Source organism: Podarcis gaigeae, assembly GCF_964106915.1.
Source record: "Podarcis gaigeae genome assembly, chromosome: 3".
In the NCBI taxonomy this organism is placed as follows: Eukaryota; Metazoa; Chordata; class Lepidosauria; order Squamata; family Lacertidae; genus Podarcis; species Podarcis gaigeae.
Window position 1 is genome coordinate 37,151,042 of NC_139680.1, and position 13,632 is coordinate 37,164,673.

General features: G+C 39.3%; 1 protein-coding gene across 2 annotated transcripts in view; it reads left to right on the plus strand.

The window, feature by feature from the left end:
• SMAP1 (small ArfGAP 1) overlaps positions 1 to 13,632 on the plus strand; it is a 78,806-nt gene that overhangs the window by 33,472 nt on the left and 31,702 nt on the right. The window contains exons 1-3 of one of the 2 annotated variants that reach the window (XM_083730686.1): positions 2,047 to 6,448; positions 8,208 to 8,293; positions 9,374 to 9,449. The exons of the other annotated variant lie outside the window; for it this stretch is intronic. Of the exons in view, the coding sequence (XP_083586812.1) occupies positions 8,211 to 8,293; positions 9,374 to 9,449 (159 nt within the window). The 5' untranslated portion in view covers positions 2,047 to 6,448; positions 8,208 to 8,210. Of the gene's footprint in view, positions 1 to 2,046; positions 6,449 to 8,207; positions 8,294 to 9,373; positions 9,450 to 13,632 lie in introns of those variants that run through there. 2 annotated transcript variants of the gene reach the window in all.

Below are 13,632 nucleotides of genomic sequence, written 5' to 3' on the forward strand. Positions count from 1 at the left end.
AAACCTTTAACAGTCTGCCAAGACAATCAGCATTTTTCAAGTTGTGCATGAGAAAAAGAGTTTGGAAGCTACTGTATTAGAAGAGCACCTCAGGTTTTGAAAAATTGTGTTGCTTAAGATACTGAGTGCTAGATTAATTTAAGCATTTTACTTTAACTGTTCACCTAATTTGTGTATACATATAGTTGACTCAGGTGTTGAAGAAACTTGCAGCACAACTGGATATAACATCTAGAAATCCATGATCAGAACTCTTACTTTTAAAAATAGTTTAATAATAGCCACAGGGAGAAGAATATTTAACCTTTCATTCCATGCCATTTTCTTAGGGGAAACTGTTTACCTTCAGCTTCTTTTTAGCCCGTGGGGGGTGGGAATCCCACAGCTATGTGTACATTTCCCCCCCCCCCCATGAGGCAAATAGTTTTGAGTACATAATTTTTATTTGGAAAACAAGAGGGTGAAGAAAAGGATACACCCCTTTTTCCCAATGACATAGTACTGATGGGATTGCCTTCCTCCTCCGCTGTTAATAGTTTAATGAAACGAAAGGAGATATGCTCTCAGACCTCCTGATCTCACAACTTACTTGACCCTCAACCTGTTTGTCAGTCACTTTGCTCCAGTATTAGATCAAGAACAGTGTTTCTGTGTGCACGCATGCAAGTACGGTACATGCCTAGTTTTCTGAATAATTTGTTGCCTTTAAATTTTACTTTAGTTCCCTGATTTAATTTTGCAGTTCTCATTTATGCCTGCAGCTATATTAGATGAGCATCAGCAAGTGTATTCTGCCAGGGCTATATCCTCTTTGTTTAAGTAACAAATATCTCCAGTTTTTGTCATAGTTGTGATTCCTGCCATGTAGAATTCCATAGATGCTCTATCATTACTTCTAGTGTATAATCTGATTTAGCGTATATTTTCATTTGTATCACTGTAGAAAATTCTTGTCTTACCTATTGAGCAAGGCAAGAAAATTTAGAAAGGCTCCCGGCAAGAATACATGTAATGGATGTTATACGCACATCCCTTCTCTCTATAGAAATGGGTCAGACAAGTTATTATGAATGCAAATTGAAGGGGTACCTTTGATATTGTTTAAATCATGTCTGACAATATAATTATTTGTGTGTGTGAATCTGGTTTATTGCTAGACTTACTCATTCAGCAGGTAAATAACCATGTCTTCATAAAGACAGCAGCTTTTGGAAAATGATTATAAGAGACCTCGCTGTATCCTGCTCCTTTACCCCTGAAAATCAAAATATATCAAAATTGATGCATTTTTTAGCTCTACAAGATTAACATGCAAATGACTAATGGAATTGTTCCATAGGAACTTGATAATTTTGTGCATCTAAAACTGGGCCATTATGTTTAGTCTTTTTCACCAAGAAAGTAAACTGATTATAGATTTACATTTTCCAAGAATTAAGGGCAGGTTTGCTTGTTCTCTGCATGGATAAATTAACAGTGCCACTAGGTGGAGCTGTTAATCCAAACAAGTGAAAATTGTCAGTAAGCATTTAGTTTGCTTCCTGTTGACCACTACTGTATTTTGGAATTATTAGAATACCAGATAAAACTGGCTGTAATGAAGAGCATAAGAGCTATAGGACTCCTGGGATAGGCAAATGCTAAGAAATCTTCTTAACCTGTATCCTTTATTGGAAGAGATATAGTAAGTAGTGGCAGAGCATCCATAGCACATTGGTAGAGCACCTGCTTTTTGAGTCCCAGATCTGAATACTGGCCTTTCCAGGTAGGACTGGGCATGTCCCCTATCTGAAATGCTGGAAAATTGATGCTCGTCAGTGTGGACAATACTGGTCAATGGCCTGAATTGGTATAAGGCAGCTTTCTATGTTCCTAAATAGCATACAAAGAAAGATGCATACTGTTATGGATTTCATCGAATGAATAAAACAACCTATTGAAATGTTGCAGCTGAAAAAAGCCCTCAATGTTGTAAGGGTGAAGTTTACAACAATAATCAAATAGAAATTTGGTACCGATGTTTATGAGAAATTCAGGAAGTGTATCAGTTTATATATGTTGGGAGAATGTGAAAAATGAACTTTGTAGACTCTGATTTTCAGCCATACTATAGAAAGTGGACCTGCTGCTTTAAAATAAAGTCAGTATTGTGAAAAATGAGGTTCAAGACATAGCTGTTGTCCTTAATATATGAAAAACTCAAATATGGCAGAGAGCAGGATTGCCATTTTTTAAGGAAGTGGGTATATCTTATGTTGCATTATTCTCCAGCTGTGTGTCTTTAGAAACATTGACAGATGGTTGGCTGTGGCTTTGTATCAAAATAAGACTAAGCTTTTCCTCTGCTTTCTTAGTTGATGTGCTCCCCATAATTGCATAGATGATTACTGCAAAAAAAGACAAACAGATGTTTGAAGTACTGCTTGTTATGCTGAAGTTGTGAGGAAAGGTAAAAAGTGAGACCCATGGGAGATAGCTGTAGCATCCACTCTTGAAGAGAGGATATTTTCAAAATAGATTAGCATATGTAGACTGGAGCAATGATATCTAAACTCTCAATAGTTTTGATCATATATGCACATACTGAGGGATGGCTGGAATAAATGTCAAAGCCATCTTTGACTTAGTTGTCAAAGATGTTGGGCTGTGCCATGAAAGCATATTGTTTGTTCTGATGTTAGTTTTCCATTAAATAGCTCACTGCAGAAACCACAATGACTTTTGAGAAGTATGATTATAATACCCTCATGCAAATCAGAGTATAATTATTCCTGGGCAACCATATCATGACCCAGAATCCCTTCTCTGAAGCTTTTTTTCAGTATGTCTGATACTTTATGATATAATGATTGAGCTGGTATTTTCTCTTTCATCCAATATGTATAAAACAGATGACCTGGGAAAGTGGCTTCTGTGGCTACCTCTCCCACTTAATAATTATTTCCCCCCTCTCATTAAGCCCATGAACATGCAATTTTGGATTTGCCACAGATGTGCTCACTATGAGTTTCAGACCTTTTGGTAGGCTTCAGAGGTACTCTAACAGTGCAAATGCAAGTCGTTTCATGACGGTCAATGACCAGTATCAGGACAAAAACACCAATTACAAAATTTAAAAGTTGCAAACGATAATATGATATAAAATTGCATCTTTCTGCCAGTCTCTTGACAAGCAATATTGGTGAACAAAGCTCAAGCTAATCTTAAGCTATTATAAATTGATTCCAACTCATAGCAGAAAAAACAGCTCAAAAAAAATCCAACCAGAAACAGAGCAAAATACAGCAGCAGGCAATCCATCAGACTATAACAAAGGGTGAGATGGGAAGCAGGGCCACTTCGTTGTCTTTGATCCAAGACCAGCTATGGCCTGGTTTGCACATTATGGTTTGCAACCATGGCTTAGCATGAATGTGCAGGCTTCTGGAGAGAGATTGCTGCTCCTTTGTTCCTCCCTGGTCATTCTGCTTCTACACTGAGCTAAATCATAGTTTGTCTTAGAATGTCTTCAAACCTAGAGCTCTCCTAGACAAGCCACAAGATGTAAACTGTAGCACAAACCTTGGTAACATCTTTTGGTTAGTTTGGAGAAAGCTAATCACACTCAGCCAAACTTTTTTTCAATCACTGCAAGTGTTTGTGTTTGCTTTTCCTTTCACCGTCCCCATCCCTGTTTTTTCTTTTGAGTCTTTCAGATTGTGAGCCTACTGGCAGGAACTATCTCATTGGTTAGTGACAATTTTTAAGCTGCTCTGGAAGCATATTAGCTGAAAGCTCGCAGGGAAAATTCTTTAAATCAGTGTACTGGCAGATGTTGTCAACTCTCAACAATATGACCAATGGCCATCAATATTGGGAGTTGCTGTACATAACATCTGGAGGGCACCACATTGGCCACCCTTACTTTAATTAAATTTATAAACTTAAGACTGCATTGACAGAATTATTTTTTGTTGGGGGGGGAATTCCATTATGAGTGTTTTATTGCTGTACCAGCATAACAAAAAAGAATATAGCCATTACTTAGGATCTTTTCTAGCCCAAATACTAAAGGCTGAGACTAAATAAAAGAGAGTGGCCCACCAGCTGTGACAGTCTTTCATATAAATTACGACTTCTCTGGAAGTAGCTGCGACACAGCAGGCTATAAGTCCTTATGGGGTATAACAAATTTGCTGGGACTTTTCTCCTTCATCATCTTCTCTCCCTTGCAGTAGCATTTGCACCCTTGGAAAGGAGGAAGCTGGATACTATATCTATCTATCCATCCATCCATCTATTTTAGTTTACAAAAATACTTGCATTGTCTCTTTTTTCAAGTTGCGTTTTCTACAGATCAGTTTCATTTGTTGTGAGACATTAGTGTTGCATGTAGTATTAGGTTGGGAAGAAAAGAGGGGGAGGAGGAATGGTGAGTGGGGTGGGCTCAGGTGGTTCTGCTTCTATTCTTCTACTTAGTGTATGTGTGGGGTTCTCTTACTATTCACTTGTTGTATTTCCTTGGTGGTGAGAGAGGTTGGGGTGGCCTAGGGTGTGGTTGGTTGTGTTTGGTTGGCTGTAGTGAGATTTGTTTTTGTGTGTGTGTGGATTTTTGCATCAGGTAGCCAGATTGATACATATGCTGTCGATGGATTCTTGTTGTTGACTTGCTGGGCTATGTATGTGATAAAGGGGAACCATACTGGGGTGGAGGCATCTTCTATTTGTCCCCATGTCATTTTCAGTTTATTGGTTAGTTTTTGTAATAAGGCTGCTTCCCATACTATTTGATATCATTAGTCCATGCTTACTCCTGACAGGTCTCTCCAATGTTTGGCTATGATGCTAGCTGGATACTTGTAAAGGCATAAGTCATCCTTAAATTTGTTTTTGCGATTTGGTGACTTTCACATGTGGTGCTGATAACATATTTTATCATTGAGTGCATTAGTTGTAAATGTTAAATGAATTAGAAGGATGTTATTGTTTTTAAATGAAATGTGTAGTCCAATACATAGGCTTATATTCAAAACATACAGATGGGCAATATAAATAATGATAAAATGCCATGTGAAAACAGTTGGTGTGTGTTATTCTGTCATGAAGTAGCACTGAAAATTTCACGGATCAAGTAAATAAGATCTACCATTTGAATGTGCCTTTTACCTGAGGCAGTTCTACCCAACAAATCTGTTGTTTGGGTTATCATCCCATTACAACTTCCTTTAATTTTCAAAAACATACAAAAATCTTTTGTTAATAAGAGTTCAACTTAACTTTGTTGAGACCATTATGGAATTTAAATCTGTGACGTAAGAAAAGGGCCACATGTGCTTGTGTTTTATCATGTGAATCAGTTTCCTATGGCACCCCACATTCATGTCATCTTAGGTCAGTGTAGGTGTAACCAGGGGACTATTCCTTATGTTTTGCAGATTGCCTGTTTTCCCTTCTAGCACTAAAAGAATTTGGTCAAGCAACCATTCATATAATTTCCACTTACACATCCTACCACACAGCCATAGGGTACTACACTACCCACATTTCACACAATTCTCAATACCCCAAAGACCACCTCTCCCCGTATGAACCAACCTGGACCCTGCAATCATAATTTGAGCCCTTCACATGCCCCCTCCGCGAGAGGCCCGGAGGGCGACAACACGAGAATGGGCTTTTTCTGTGGTGGCTCCCCACTTGTGGAATGCTCTCCCCAGGGATGCTCGCCTGGTACCGTCATTACATATTTTTAGGCAACAGGCCTTTGGCTAATTAAACAATCTATTGCCTTTTAAACTGGGGGCAGGGGGGATTATTGTTTGTGTTTGTTATTATGGTATGTATTTTTGTGCTTTTATATTGTAAACTGCCCTGTGATCCTCCAGTGAAGGGTGGTATAGAAAATGAATGAATGGAACTGCCCATTTTGTCCCAATATCTTTCTTTCTAAGAGAGCTAGAGATTTAAAAAAATGAAAGCTCAGAGTCTGGGACACCTGCCAACATGCACCATTGGAAGCCTTCACAGGTGCCATGGCAACCAAGGGTGCTGGATTGGCAACCACTGAACTATAACTCTAGAAGACTTTGATCCAATGGACTGCTAGATATTATTATCTTCCTAGAGTTGGAAAAGCAATTTGTGATGCTATGCAAATGGGCCACTGCCTGGGAAGTAAAAGCAAAGGCCTACATGCAGTAATATGTGCAAAAGGACTGTCTGAATGATAGTCTTCAACTGTGCAGGCTGACAGTTGCATTTATATGCCCGAAATAAAGCTTATTTTAAAACATAGCCAGATCTTGCAATATTTTCATATCAGTTATTTCCCATAGGTCCACGATGGGCTTCCTGGAACACAGGTGTCTTTATTTGTATCAGATGTGCTGGAATTCATCGAAATCTGGGGGTTCATATATCAAGGGTCAAGTCTGTCAACTTGGACCAATGGACACCAGAACAAATACAGGTAAAGAAAACTAAAGTTGTAGTGGGGGCAGCAGAAATCTTCTGGAAAGTTTATTTCACAAGCTTAATTGGTAAAATGGATTATTCTTGCCCACCTTTAAAAAAAAAAGGACCAACAACTGTTATTTAGTTAGAGGCATTTTCGTTAGGAGGACACTACGTGGCAGCCACTATGTTTGCTTCCCTTGTGGATTTCAGTATTCATATCTACTTAAAATATCAAGACTACATATTTAAGGCTGTTTGAAACTGCTTCCACATGACAGCTGCGATTTTCTGTGTGAAAAGAATAATGAAATGGATTGATTTTTCATGCTAATAATGGCTTGTCTTTGTGTTGCCAAACTTGTATTGTGGCAACTTGCATAGTCTTAACAGTATTAAAAGCTTTCTAGCCAATAAAGTGAATGATGCCCTGAAACTTTTGGCCCTCTATTTTGTTCACTTGTTCAGAGCCTGATCCATTTTGGCATAGTTTCTCCCATTTTTTTTAGGGCTTCTTCCATATTCAGAACATGATCCCAATCAAGTTGTATATTGCAATTTTTTTTAAAAAAAAGTGGTGATTTTTACTGAAGGCAGAGAGAACCTCATATTGCCCTTATTAATAATCAGGGTGGTAATAGTATCAGTTTCAGTTTTTCAGGCTGAAGAAAGAGGGAGCATCGTCCCAGTTGTTTTGATAATCAAGATGCACCCTGGCAATTCTCCAAAAGAAGACGCCTTTTTGGAGGGTGTCACAAGAATGTTTGATAAATCAGTCCTGTTTTGTCTTATCTCAAAATAGCCACTATTTTTCAATGTTTCTGACGACAGTCTTTAAGGATTTTCAGTTTACAGGAGCATTTCACTTGTGTTACATTATCCAGCTTTTCAACAAAAACATAACTTCACTTAGCCTGATGACCTGTTCCTGTCAACTATCATTTTGTCCATTAATACACTTAAAGTAGAATTCTATAAATTTTTTAAAAACGTGACATTTAATTATCAAAAGGCATTTTAAGCAAAATTGTCAAAAATACAGTATTTGCAACATCAAAAATATAGAAGCAATTTATGTTATGGTATAAAAGCAGTGTGCAGTATATTTTATGGTAGTGGAAACATTTTCAACAGGGATATTACCATTTCCTCAACACTAAAAGTGCCTGATAATATCTCCCTACCAAAAACTTACAATAGAATTTAGCATTGCTTAGGCAGTACTATGCAACCTTATCCCAACAAGACAAAACTTATGCACATGTTACTTATGCTTAAAATAGTTATCTGCTGTCAAAGGAAAAAAGGAGAAACTGACAAAATGAGGGTTCTTTTGCCATATTTTTTTTAAATCTTCCATTTATTAATCTTGACTGCTCCTTGTAACAGTGCAGAACTCTGAAATCCTTCCACAAGGTTTTGCTATGCTTAGCAAGAAATCAGTCAAGAATCATAGGATTTTCGTTGTTTGAAAGTTTTACCTTGCAGAAGCATACAAGGCATGTCAGCACTGTTGCTTTTGCAGAATATAATTCCATGAGAAGATTTCATGAAAAGGCCTAAAGCCAGAATATTATGATACTTGCGAAAAATGACTACAAAAGTAGTTGCTTGAATAGTTGCACATTTACAAGCCACTTCAAACTATAAATACTCAAAAGTCCCATTGATCTTGATAGTAATGACTTTCACGTACAAATGGTTATGACTTCAATGGCTGTGTGTTCAATAAGAATTAAAATGGTCCATCTTTTTTCTTTTACTATTGCTTTTAGTGCATGCAGGAGATGGGAAATACCAAGGCAAGGCTACTCTATGAAGCTAATCTACCAGAGAACTTTCGAAGACCACAAACAGATCAGTATCCTTTGTGCACTGCCCATACTGGGAGAAGGCAATAGTAATTTGAGTATTATTACAACGTACATGATTATATTCTACCATGCATAGAGTGATTAAATTGAAAAGGAGTAAAAACAAGAAAAAATACTGGATGATTGGTTTCCAATGAATTATGAGACAGTTTTTAGTTTATTCCAAATAATAATATATTCATAGATAACATTTGGTTAAATACTGCTAAATATGTAGAAATATTACGATAAAGAGCTTGGTCTAGTAGATCACTTTTAGTAGTGCAAAAAAAAATCACAAATAAGCGTAACCCAGGTGACCTCTACCCCTGTCTTTTGTTGGACAATCTCTGAGGCATCTACCATCCCTATGTACTAGTGATGGTAACACATTTTGGAAACAGAGTTTGGAAGGTAGTCCACTCAGTTCAGAGCCAGCACTAGCACCCATCCATTCTGACATGATTTATAACGGCTTTGTGGCACACCTCTAACAGTGCCTTTCCCCTGACCTGTCTCCAAGTGTTACCAGAGTTGTGGAGGGGAAGGGAGAATGTCAGACAACAAGGCTAGCTAAAGTTCAGGGCTTTTAGTTCTAACTTACTGAAATGAAGACTTCTGAACATGCTTGGAACTATAAAAACTGTTTGTTTGTTTTTTTAATTACCCCTAGCCCATTGATTGCCAGCAGGGAAGCATTAACTGTGCATAGCATAGGTGTGACTACATTAGTCAAGAAAGTGCACCTCCCTAACTTTTTCGACTCTGAACTAGAAAAGTTGGGGAAAATTTAGAGAGCTGGGGGTTTTTTTGCTTACTAATGCTGATCATATAGTCACTCCTCACATGCATTTTGAGATGTAGTTGAAAAGAATTTATGCTAGAAGGCTCGATGTATTAAGGTGTGCTTATATAAAATCAAGCATTGAATGAGACCCTGCTAAAATACTAATTAAAATTGAATGTGTGTGCTCTACTTCTAGCTTTAAAGATCTTATCTAGGATATAACTGGGAATTAAATGTTTTGTACTGTAAACCCTCTTTAGTTTGGTCTGTGTTCTGTCTTCCTTAAGTTATCTGATCTCAGAGCTGTGGAATTTTTCATCAGGGATAAATACGAGAAGAAGAAATACTATGACAAAAATGCTGTTAATGTCAGCAGTGTAAGTAAACGATCGATTTCTTCTGAATTTTGGTTTAACATGTGCATGTTGTCATAGAGTTAAATTATGCATACTATGACATATTTTAAGTGATTGCTCCCCACCTCCACAGCCCAGTGTGATCCGCCTAACAAAGCTGCTCCTGGAAGTTGATGGATCCCTCTCACAAGGCATGGGATAGGGCATGGGGCAGCTGTAGCAGGATGGGAAATCAGAGGCATTTTGGGCTACCCTGTGGAAGCCAGGAAGAACTTTCTGACAGTAAGAGCTGTTCAACAGTGGAACAGACTACCTCAGGAGGTGGTGGGCTCTCCTTGCTTGGAAGTTTTTAAGTAGAGGTTGGACGACTAGCTGTCATGTATGCTTTAACTGAGATTTCTGCATGGCAGGGAGTTGGACCATTTGACCCCCAGGGTTCCTTCCAACTCTACAATTCTACGATTCCTCCCCTTCCTGTCACTTCTGCAATCACTGTGCATGGATTTTAAGAAGTGAACAGGACGCTTACCAGTTATGTGATATCACAACACCATGTGATTTACATGCTGTGCTTGTTCCACCCACCTGTCAAAATTGGCCACTAAGGGCAAAAAAGTTTCCCTATTGACATATTATAAAAGACCAACCCTGTCAGTACAGAGACAGGAAAAAACTGATTATCGTTAATCATAGAATTGGTTCAATGACTTGCTTGAAAAATAAAGTACTGTACCATGCCTAGAAGTTGAGAAGCTCTTAGGGAGAATGAAGAGGAACATGATTGAAACCTGCTGTCAAGTATTTGTGACTCTAAACTGATGGGTGGGGTACTGATAGGTGTTCCTTCAAGGCTCACGAGAACCTTTGCTACTGAAAAGAACTTGGGCATGTAAACTCATTAACTGTAAAATGAAAATTGCTTTGCTGAATCAGAACAGGGGTTCCTCTAGCCAAACATTGTATCCCCTGACAGTGGCCACCAATTTGCATGGCTGAGCTGGCAATCCTTTGTTATGATCAGAGATATACCGCTTTAACATGCAGCTCTGCTGTTATGGCTGATTACCATACTTAACTTCCAGGAATCCTTCTAGACCTTCTGAGAAGTCATTTGACCTAGTGAGCACTTGCTATTCTCATGGCAATGAACTCCATAAGTTGGTTATGTGTTGTCTTGTTGACCAAGCTCCTTTTGGGAGGGGGTAACTTGAAATGTAAATAACACATTTTTATTTTTATTTTGCTACCTGTCTGCTTGAAGGTAGGCAGTGTGGCTCTACTTACAGAAGGCATCCCTATATTCCTCTGCCTGAATTCAGTATTGGAATTTTGCTGTGCAGTGATCTATATCAGCCCATTGGTCATATTACTACAACTTTTACTTGGTGGACTGACCTTTTACCTTTTAAAAATCCTAATACACCATTTTAAAAGATAATATTAATTTGCTTTTGGGAGCCAACAGATTCATTATAATCCTAGCTGAAAATAGTTGCCTATTCAAAATGACTTTGGTTTAACATTTTTTTAAAAAAAATCTTATTATTTTCATATTCCAAAAAAAATAGCCCCAATTTGCTTGTAATGCTAGGCCAAATTATTCCTTAGTGAGAACAAGCAAGTAACCTTGAGGAGCAAAGTCACCAGGTACCAACTTGCTTGCTCATTCTTGCTAAGCCATTGTTTGACTTACCTTGTGGCCTTGTTCGCACATGATGCTAAAACAAAAGCTGTTTGGGTACATTGGACCTCACAGTGTTAATTTAAATGCATCTTAGGTCTAACAAAATGCCTTGGGGGATAAAATGGAATTGTTCATAGGTGAAATGCTGGACTCAGAAGAGAAACCAGTGTTGCAAATTTGCCATACAATAAAAACTGCTCCAGGGGTGGGGTCCAGCATAGCCCAGCAGTGTCTTGTAATTTTATATACATATATACTCACAGGGTTGTGGACATTAAAAAAACACCAAACCATTTAGTGCTCTTGAAGTGGAATAATCACAGCAAAATAGAATTTTTCATATAGACAAACTGCTAAGTTATGTTCCTACCCTCAACAAATACTATTGTTTGAGAGAGTTAAATATTAAAAATAGTTTGCAGTAATCAAAAAATAGAAAATACAGAGTAACAATTTGAGAATAGAAGTGAAATGAAGTTGTTAATCAAAGCACTGTGGTTCCAAGTGTTACAATGAGATGTTGCCAGCAGAATTTTTAATATCACATGTGGCTTGTGGGGCCTCTTAGTAATGTCAAGAGTTGGCCGTTGTTTATTTAGAGAGGCGGTTGCTCAGTGGTGGAGAACATGCTTTGCATGCAGAAAGTCCCATCTGTGGTGCTGTCTTGCCTGCATTGTTTCTGGAAATAACTGAAAAGCTTGGGCTGATGGATTTGGCATTTCAAGGCTCCTACACCTCTACTTTGTAGGAGCTCAAAAGTTTATTACTAAAAGGTAACAATGGGCTTTCTTAGGCCTTCTGATTGTGACTGCTCTTTGGGAGTTTATGGAAATTTCTGAAAATACTGCAGTAAATTTCAAGGGATAATTGCATCTGCTCATAAACAAGCTGAATAATACTTTGTTGAATGCTGAAAATACCCTGCTGATTACAGGTGTATGTAGAAATTCTCAAAAGACTATACAAACTGCATTATAACACACCCGGCAGTTTATGGTTAGAAGGCTGTTCCTTATTAACTAAGAAGATTTTTTCCTTTACTGTTTCGAAATGGAGTGCTTTATTTGAAAGTTATACATTTAGAGTTCCGAGTTATTTTGCTTCAATCTTTAAATAAATAATTCTGTTAGAATGAGCAAGAACAAAGACGCCTTTGCCTCCTTCCCCTTCCCCATGGGACAGTGTTCATTTTCAGTTTCAGGACATTAATATTTCAACAGTCACACTGGATAAAACTGAACAATGGATGAAATGTAATTATTTTCCCTCGTGCTTGTGATGTGATCTTATCCAAGTTCATTTCTTATTTTATATTCTGGTGAATTCATCCATAAAGCATTCACTATTGATTTTTTAAGAAATTGCCTTTTGAAAAAGCTGTAGTAAATTTTTTTAAAAGATGAAGAGGTAACTGCATGTAATTTGCATGTAATGCTAAGCCCAAACCACGGCTTAGTGCAAAGAAGTGAATGTGGAGGTGCCAGTAGAGGAGATGGCAGCAGCTTTGCTCCTCCCTGGTTGTTTTTCTGCTGTGCCGTCCTGAGCTGCAGTTTGACTTAGTGTCATCTGAACCTGGACTCCCTCCAGACAGTGGCAGAGCATATGCCCGTGCCGCCCAGGGTGGGCACACTCCCGAGGGGGGCGTGGCGCAGCAGGTGCCCTCCCAGGTGCGGGATAGCTGCTTGGGTGCCCTGCAGCAAGGGGCGGAGTGAGCCGCCCATGGTGGACATTCGGTGTGCCACCTGCCTGCAGCTCCCAAGCCTCCCTCAAGCTGTCAAAATGAAGGTGGAAGGGGGGAATGTCACCGGCAAAGCAGCGCAGCTTCCCCCTCTTACCCCGGCGGCTCGGGGTAGCCTTGGGAGTCATAGTCGGGCAGCACACCAGAAGTCACCCCCCTCAGTGAGGGCAGCTGGGGCGATCCACCCCCACTTTCTACGCCCCTGCCTCCAGAAAAACCATGAGCTGTAAATCATAGGACAGCTTATGTCCTTTTTTGAAAGAGCTAAACCATGAACCTGTGTTTGGATGAAATGTTAAACCAAAACATGCTGTAGCTGAGTGCAGCAACAAAATGACTAGGGAGTAAAGCAGTTGCAGTCTCTTTTCTAGGAGCTTATTTTGCACTAAGACACTGGTGGCGCTGTGGACTAAACCACTGAGCCTAGGGCTTGCTGATCAGAAGGTCGGCGGTTCGAATCCCCGCGATGGGGTGAGCTCCCGTTGCTCGGTCCCTGCTCTTGCCAACCTAGCAGTTCAAAAGCACGTCAAAGTGCAAGTAGATAAATAGGTACCGCTCCGGCGGGAAGGTAAACGGTGTTTCTGTGTGCTGCTCTGGTTCGCCAGAAGCGGCTTTGTCATGCTGGCCACATGACCCGGAAGCTGTATGCCGGCTCGCTGGGCCAGAAAAGCGAGATGAGCGCCACAACCCCAGAGTCGTCTGCGATTGGACCTAACGGTCAGGGGTCCCTTTAAATTTACCTATGCTTTGCAAACCAAGCCAGCATGTACTCTTCTGCACAA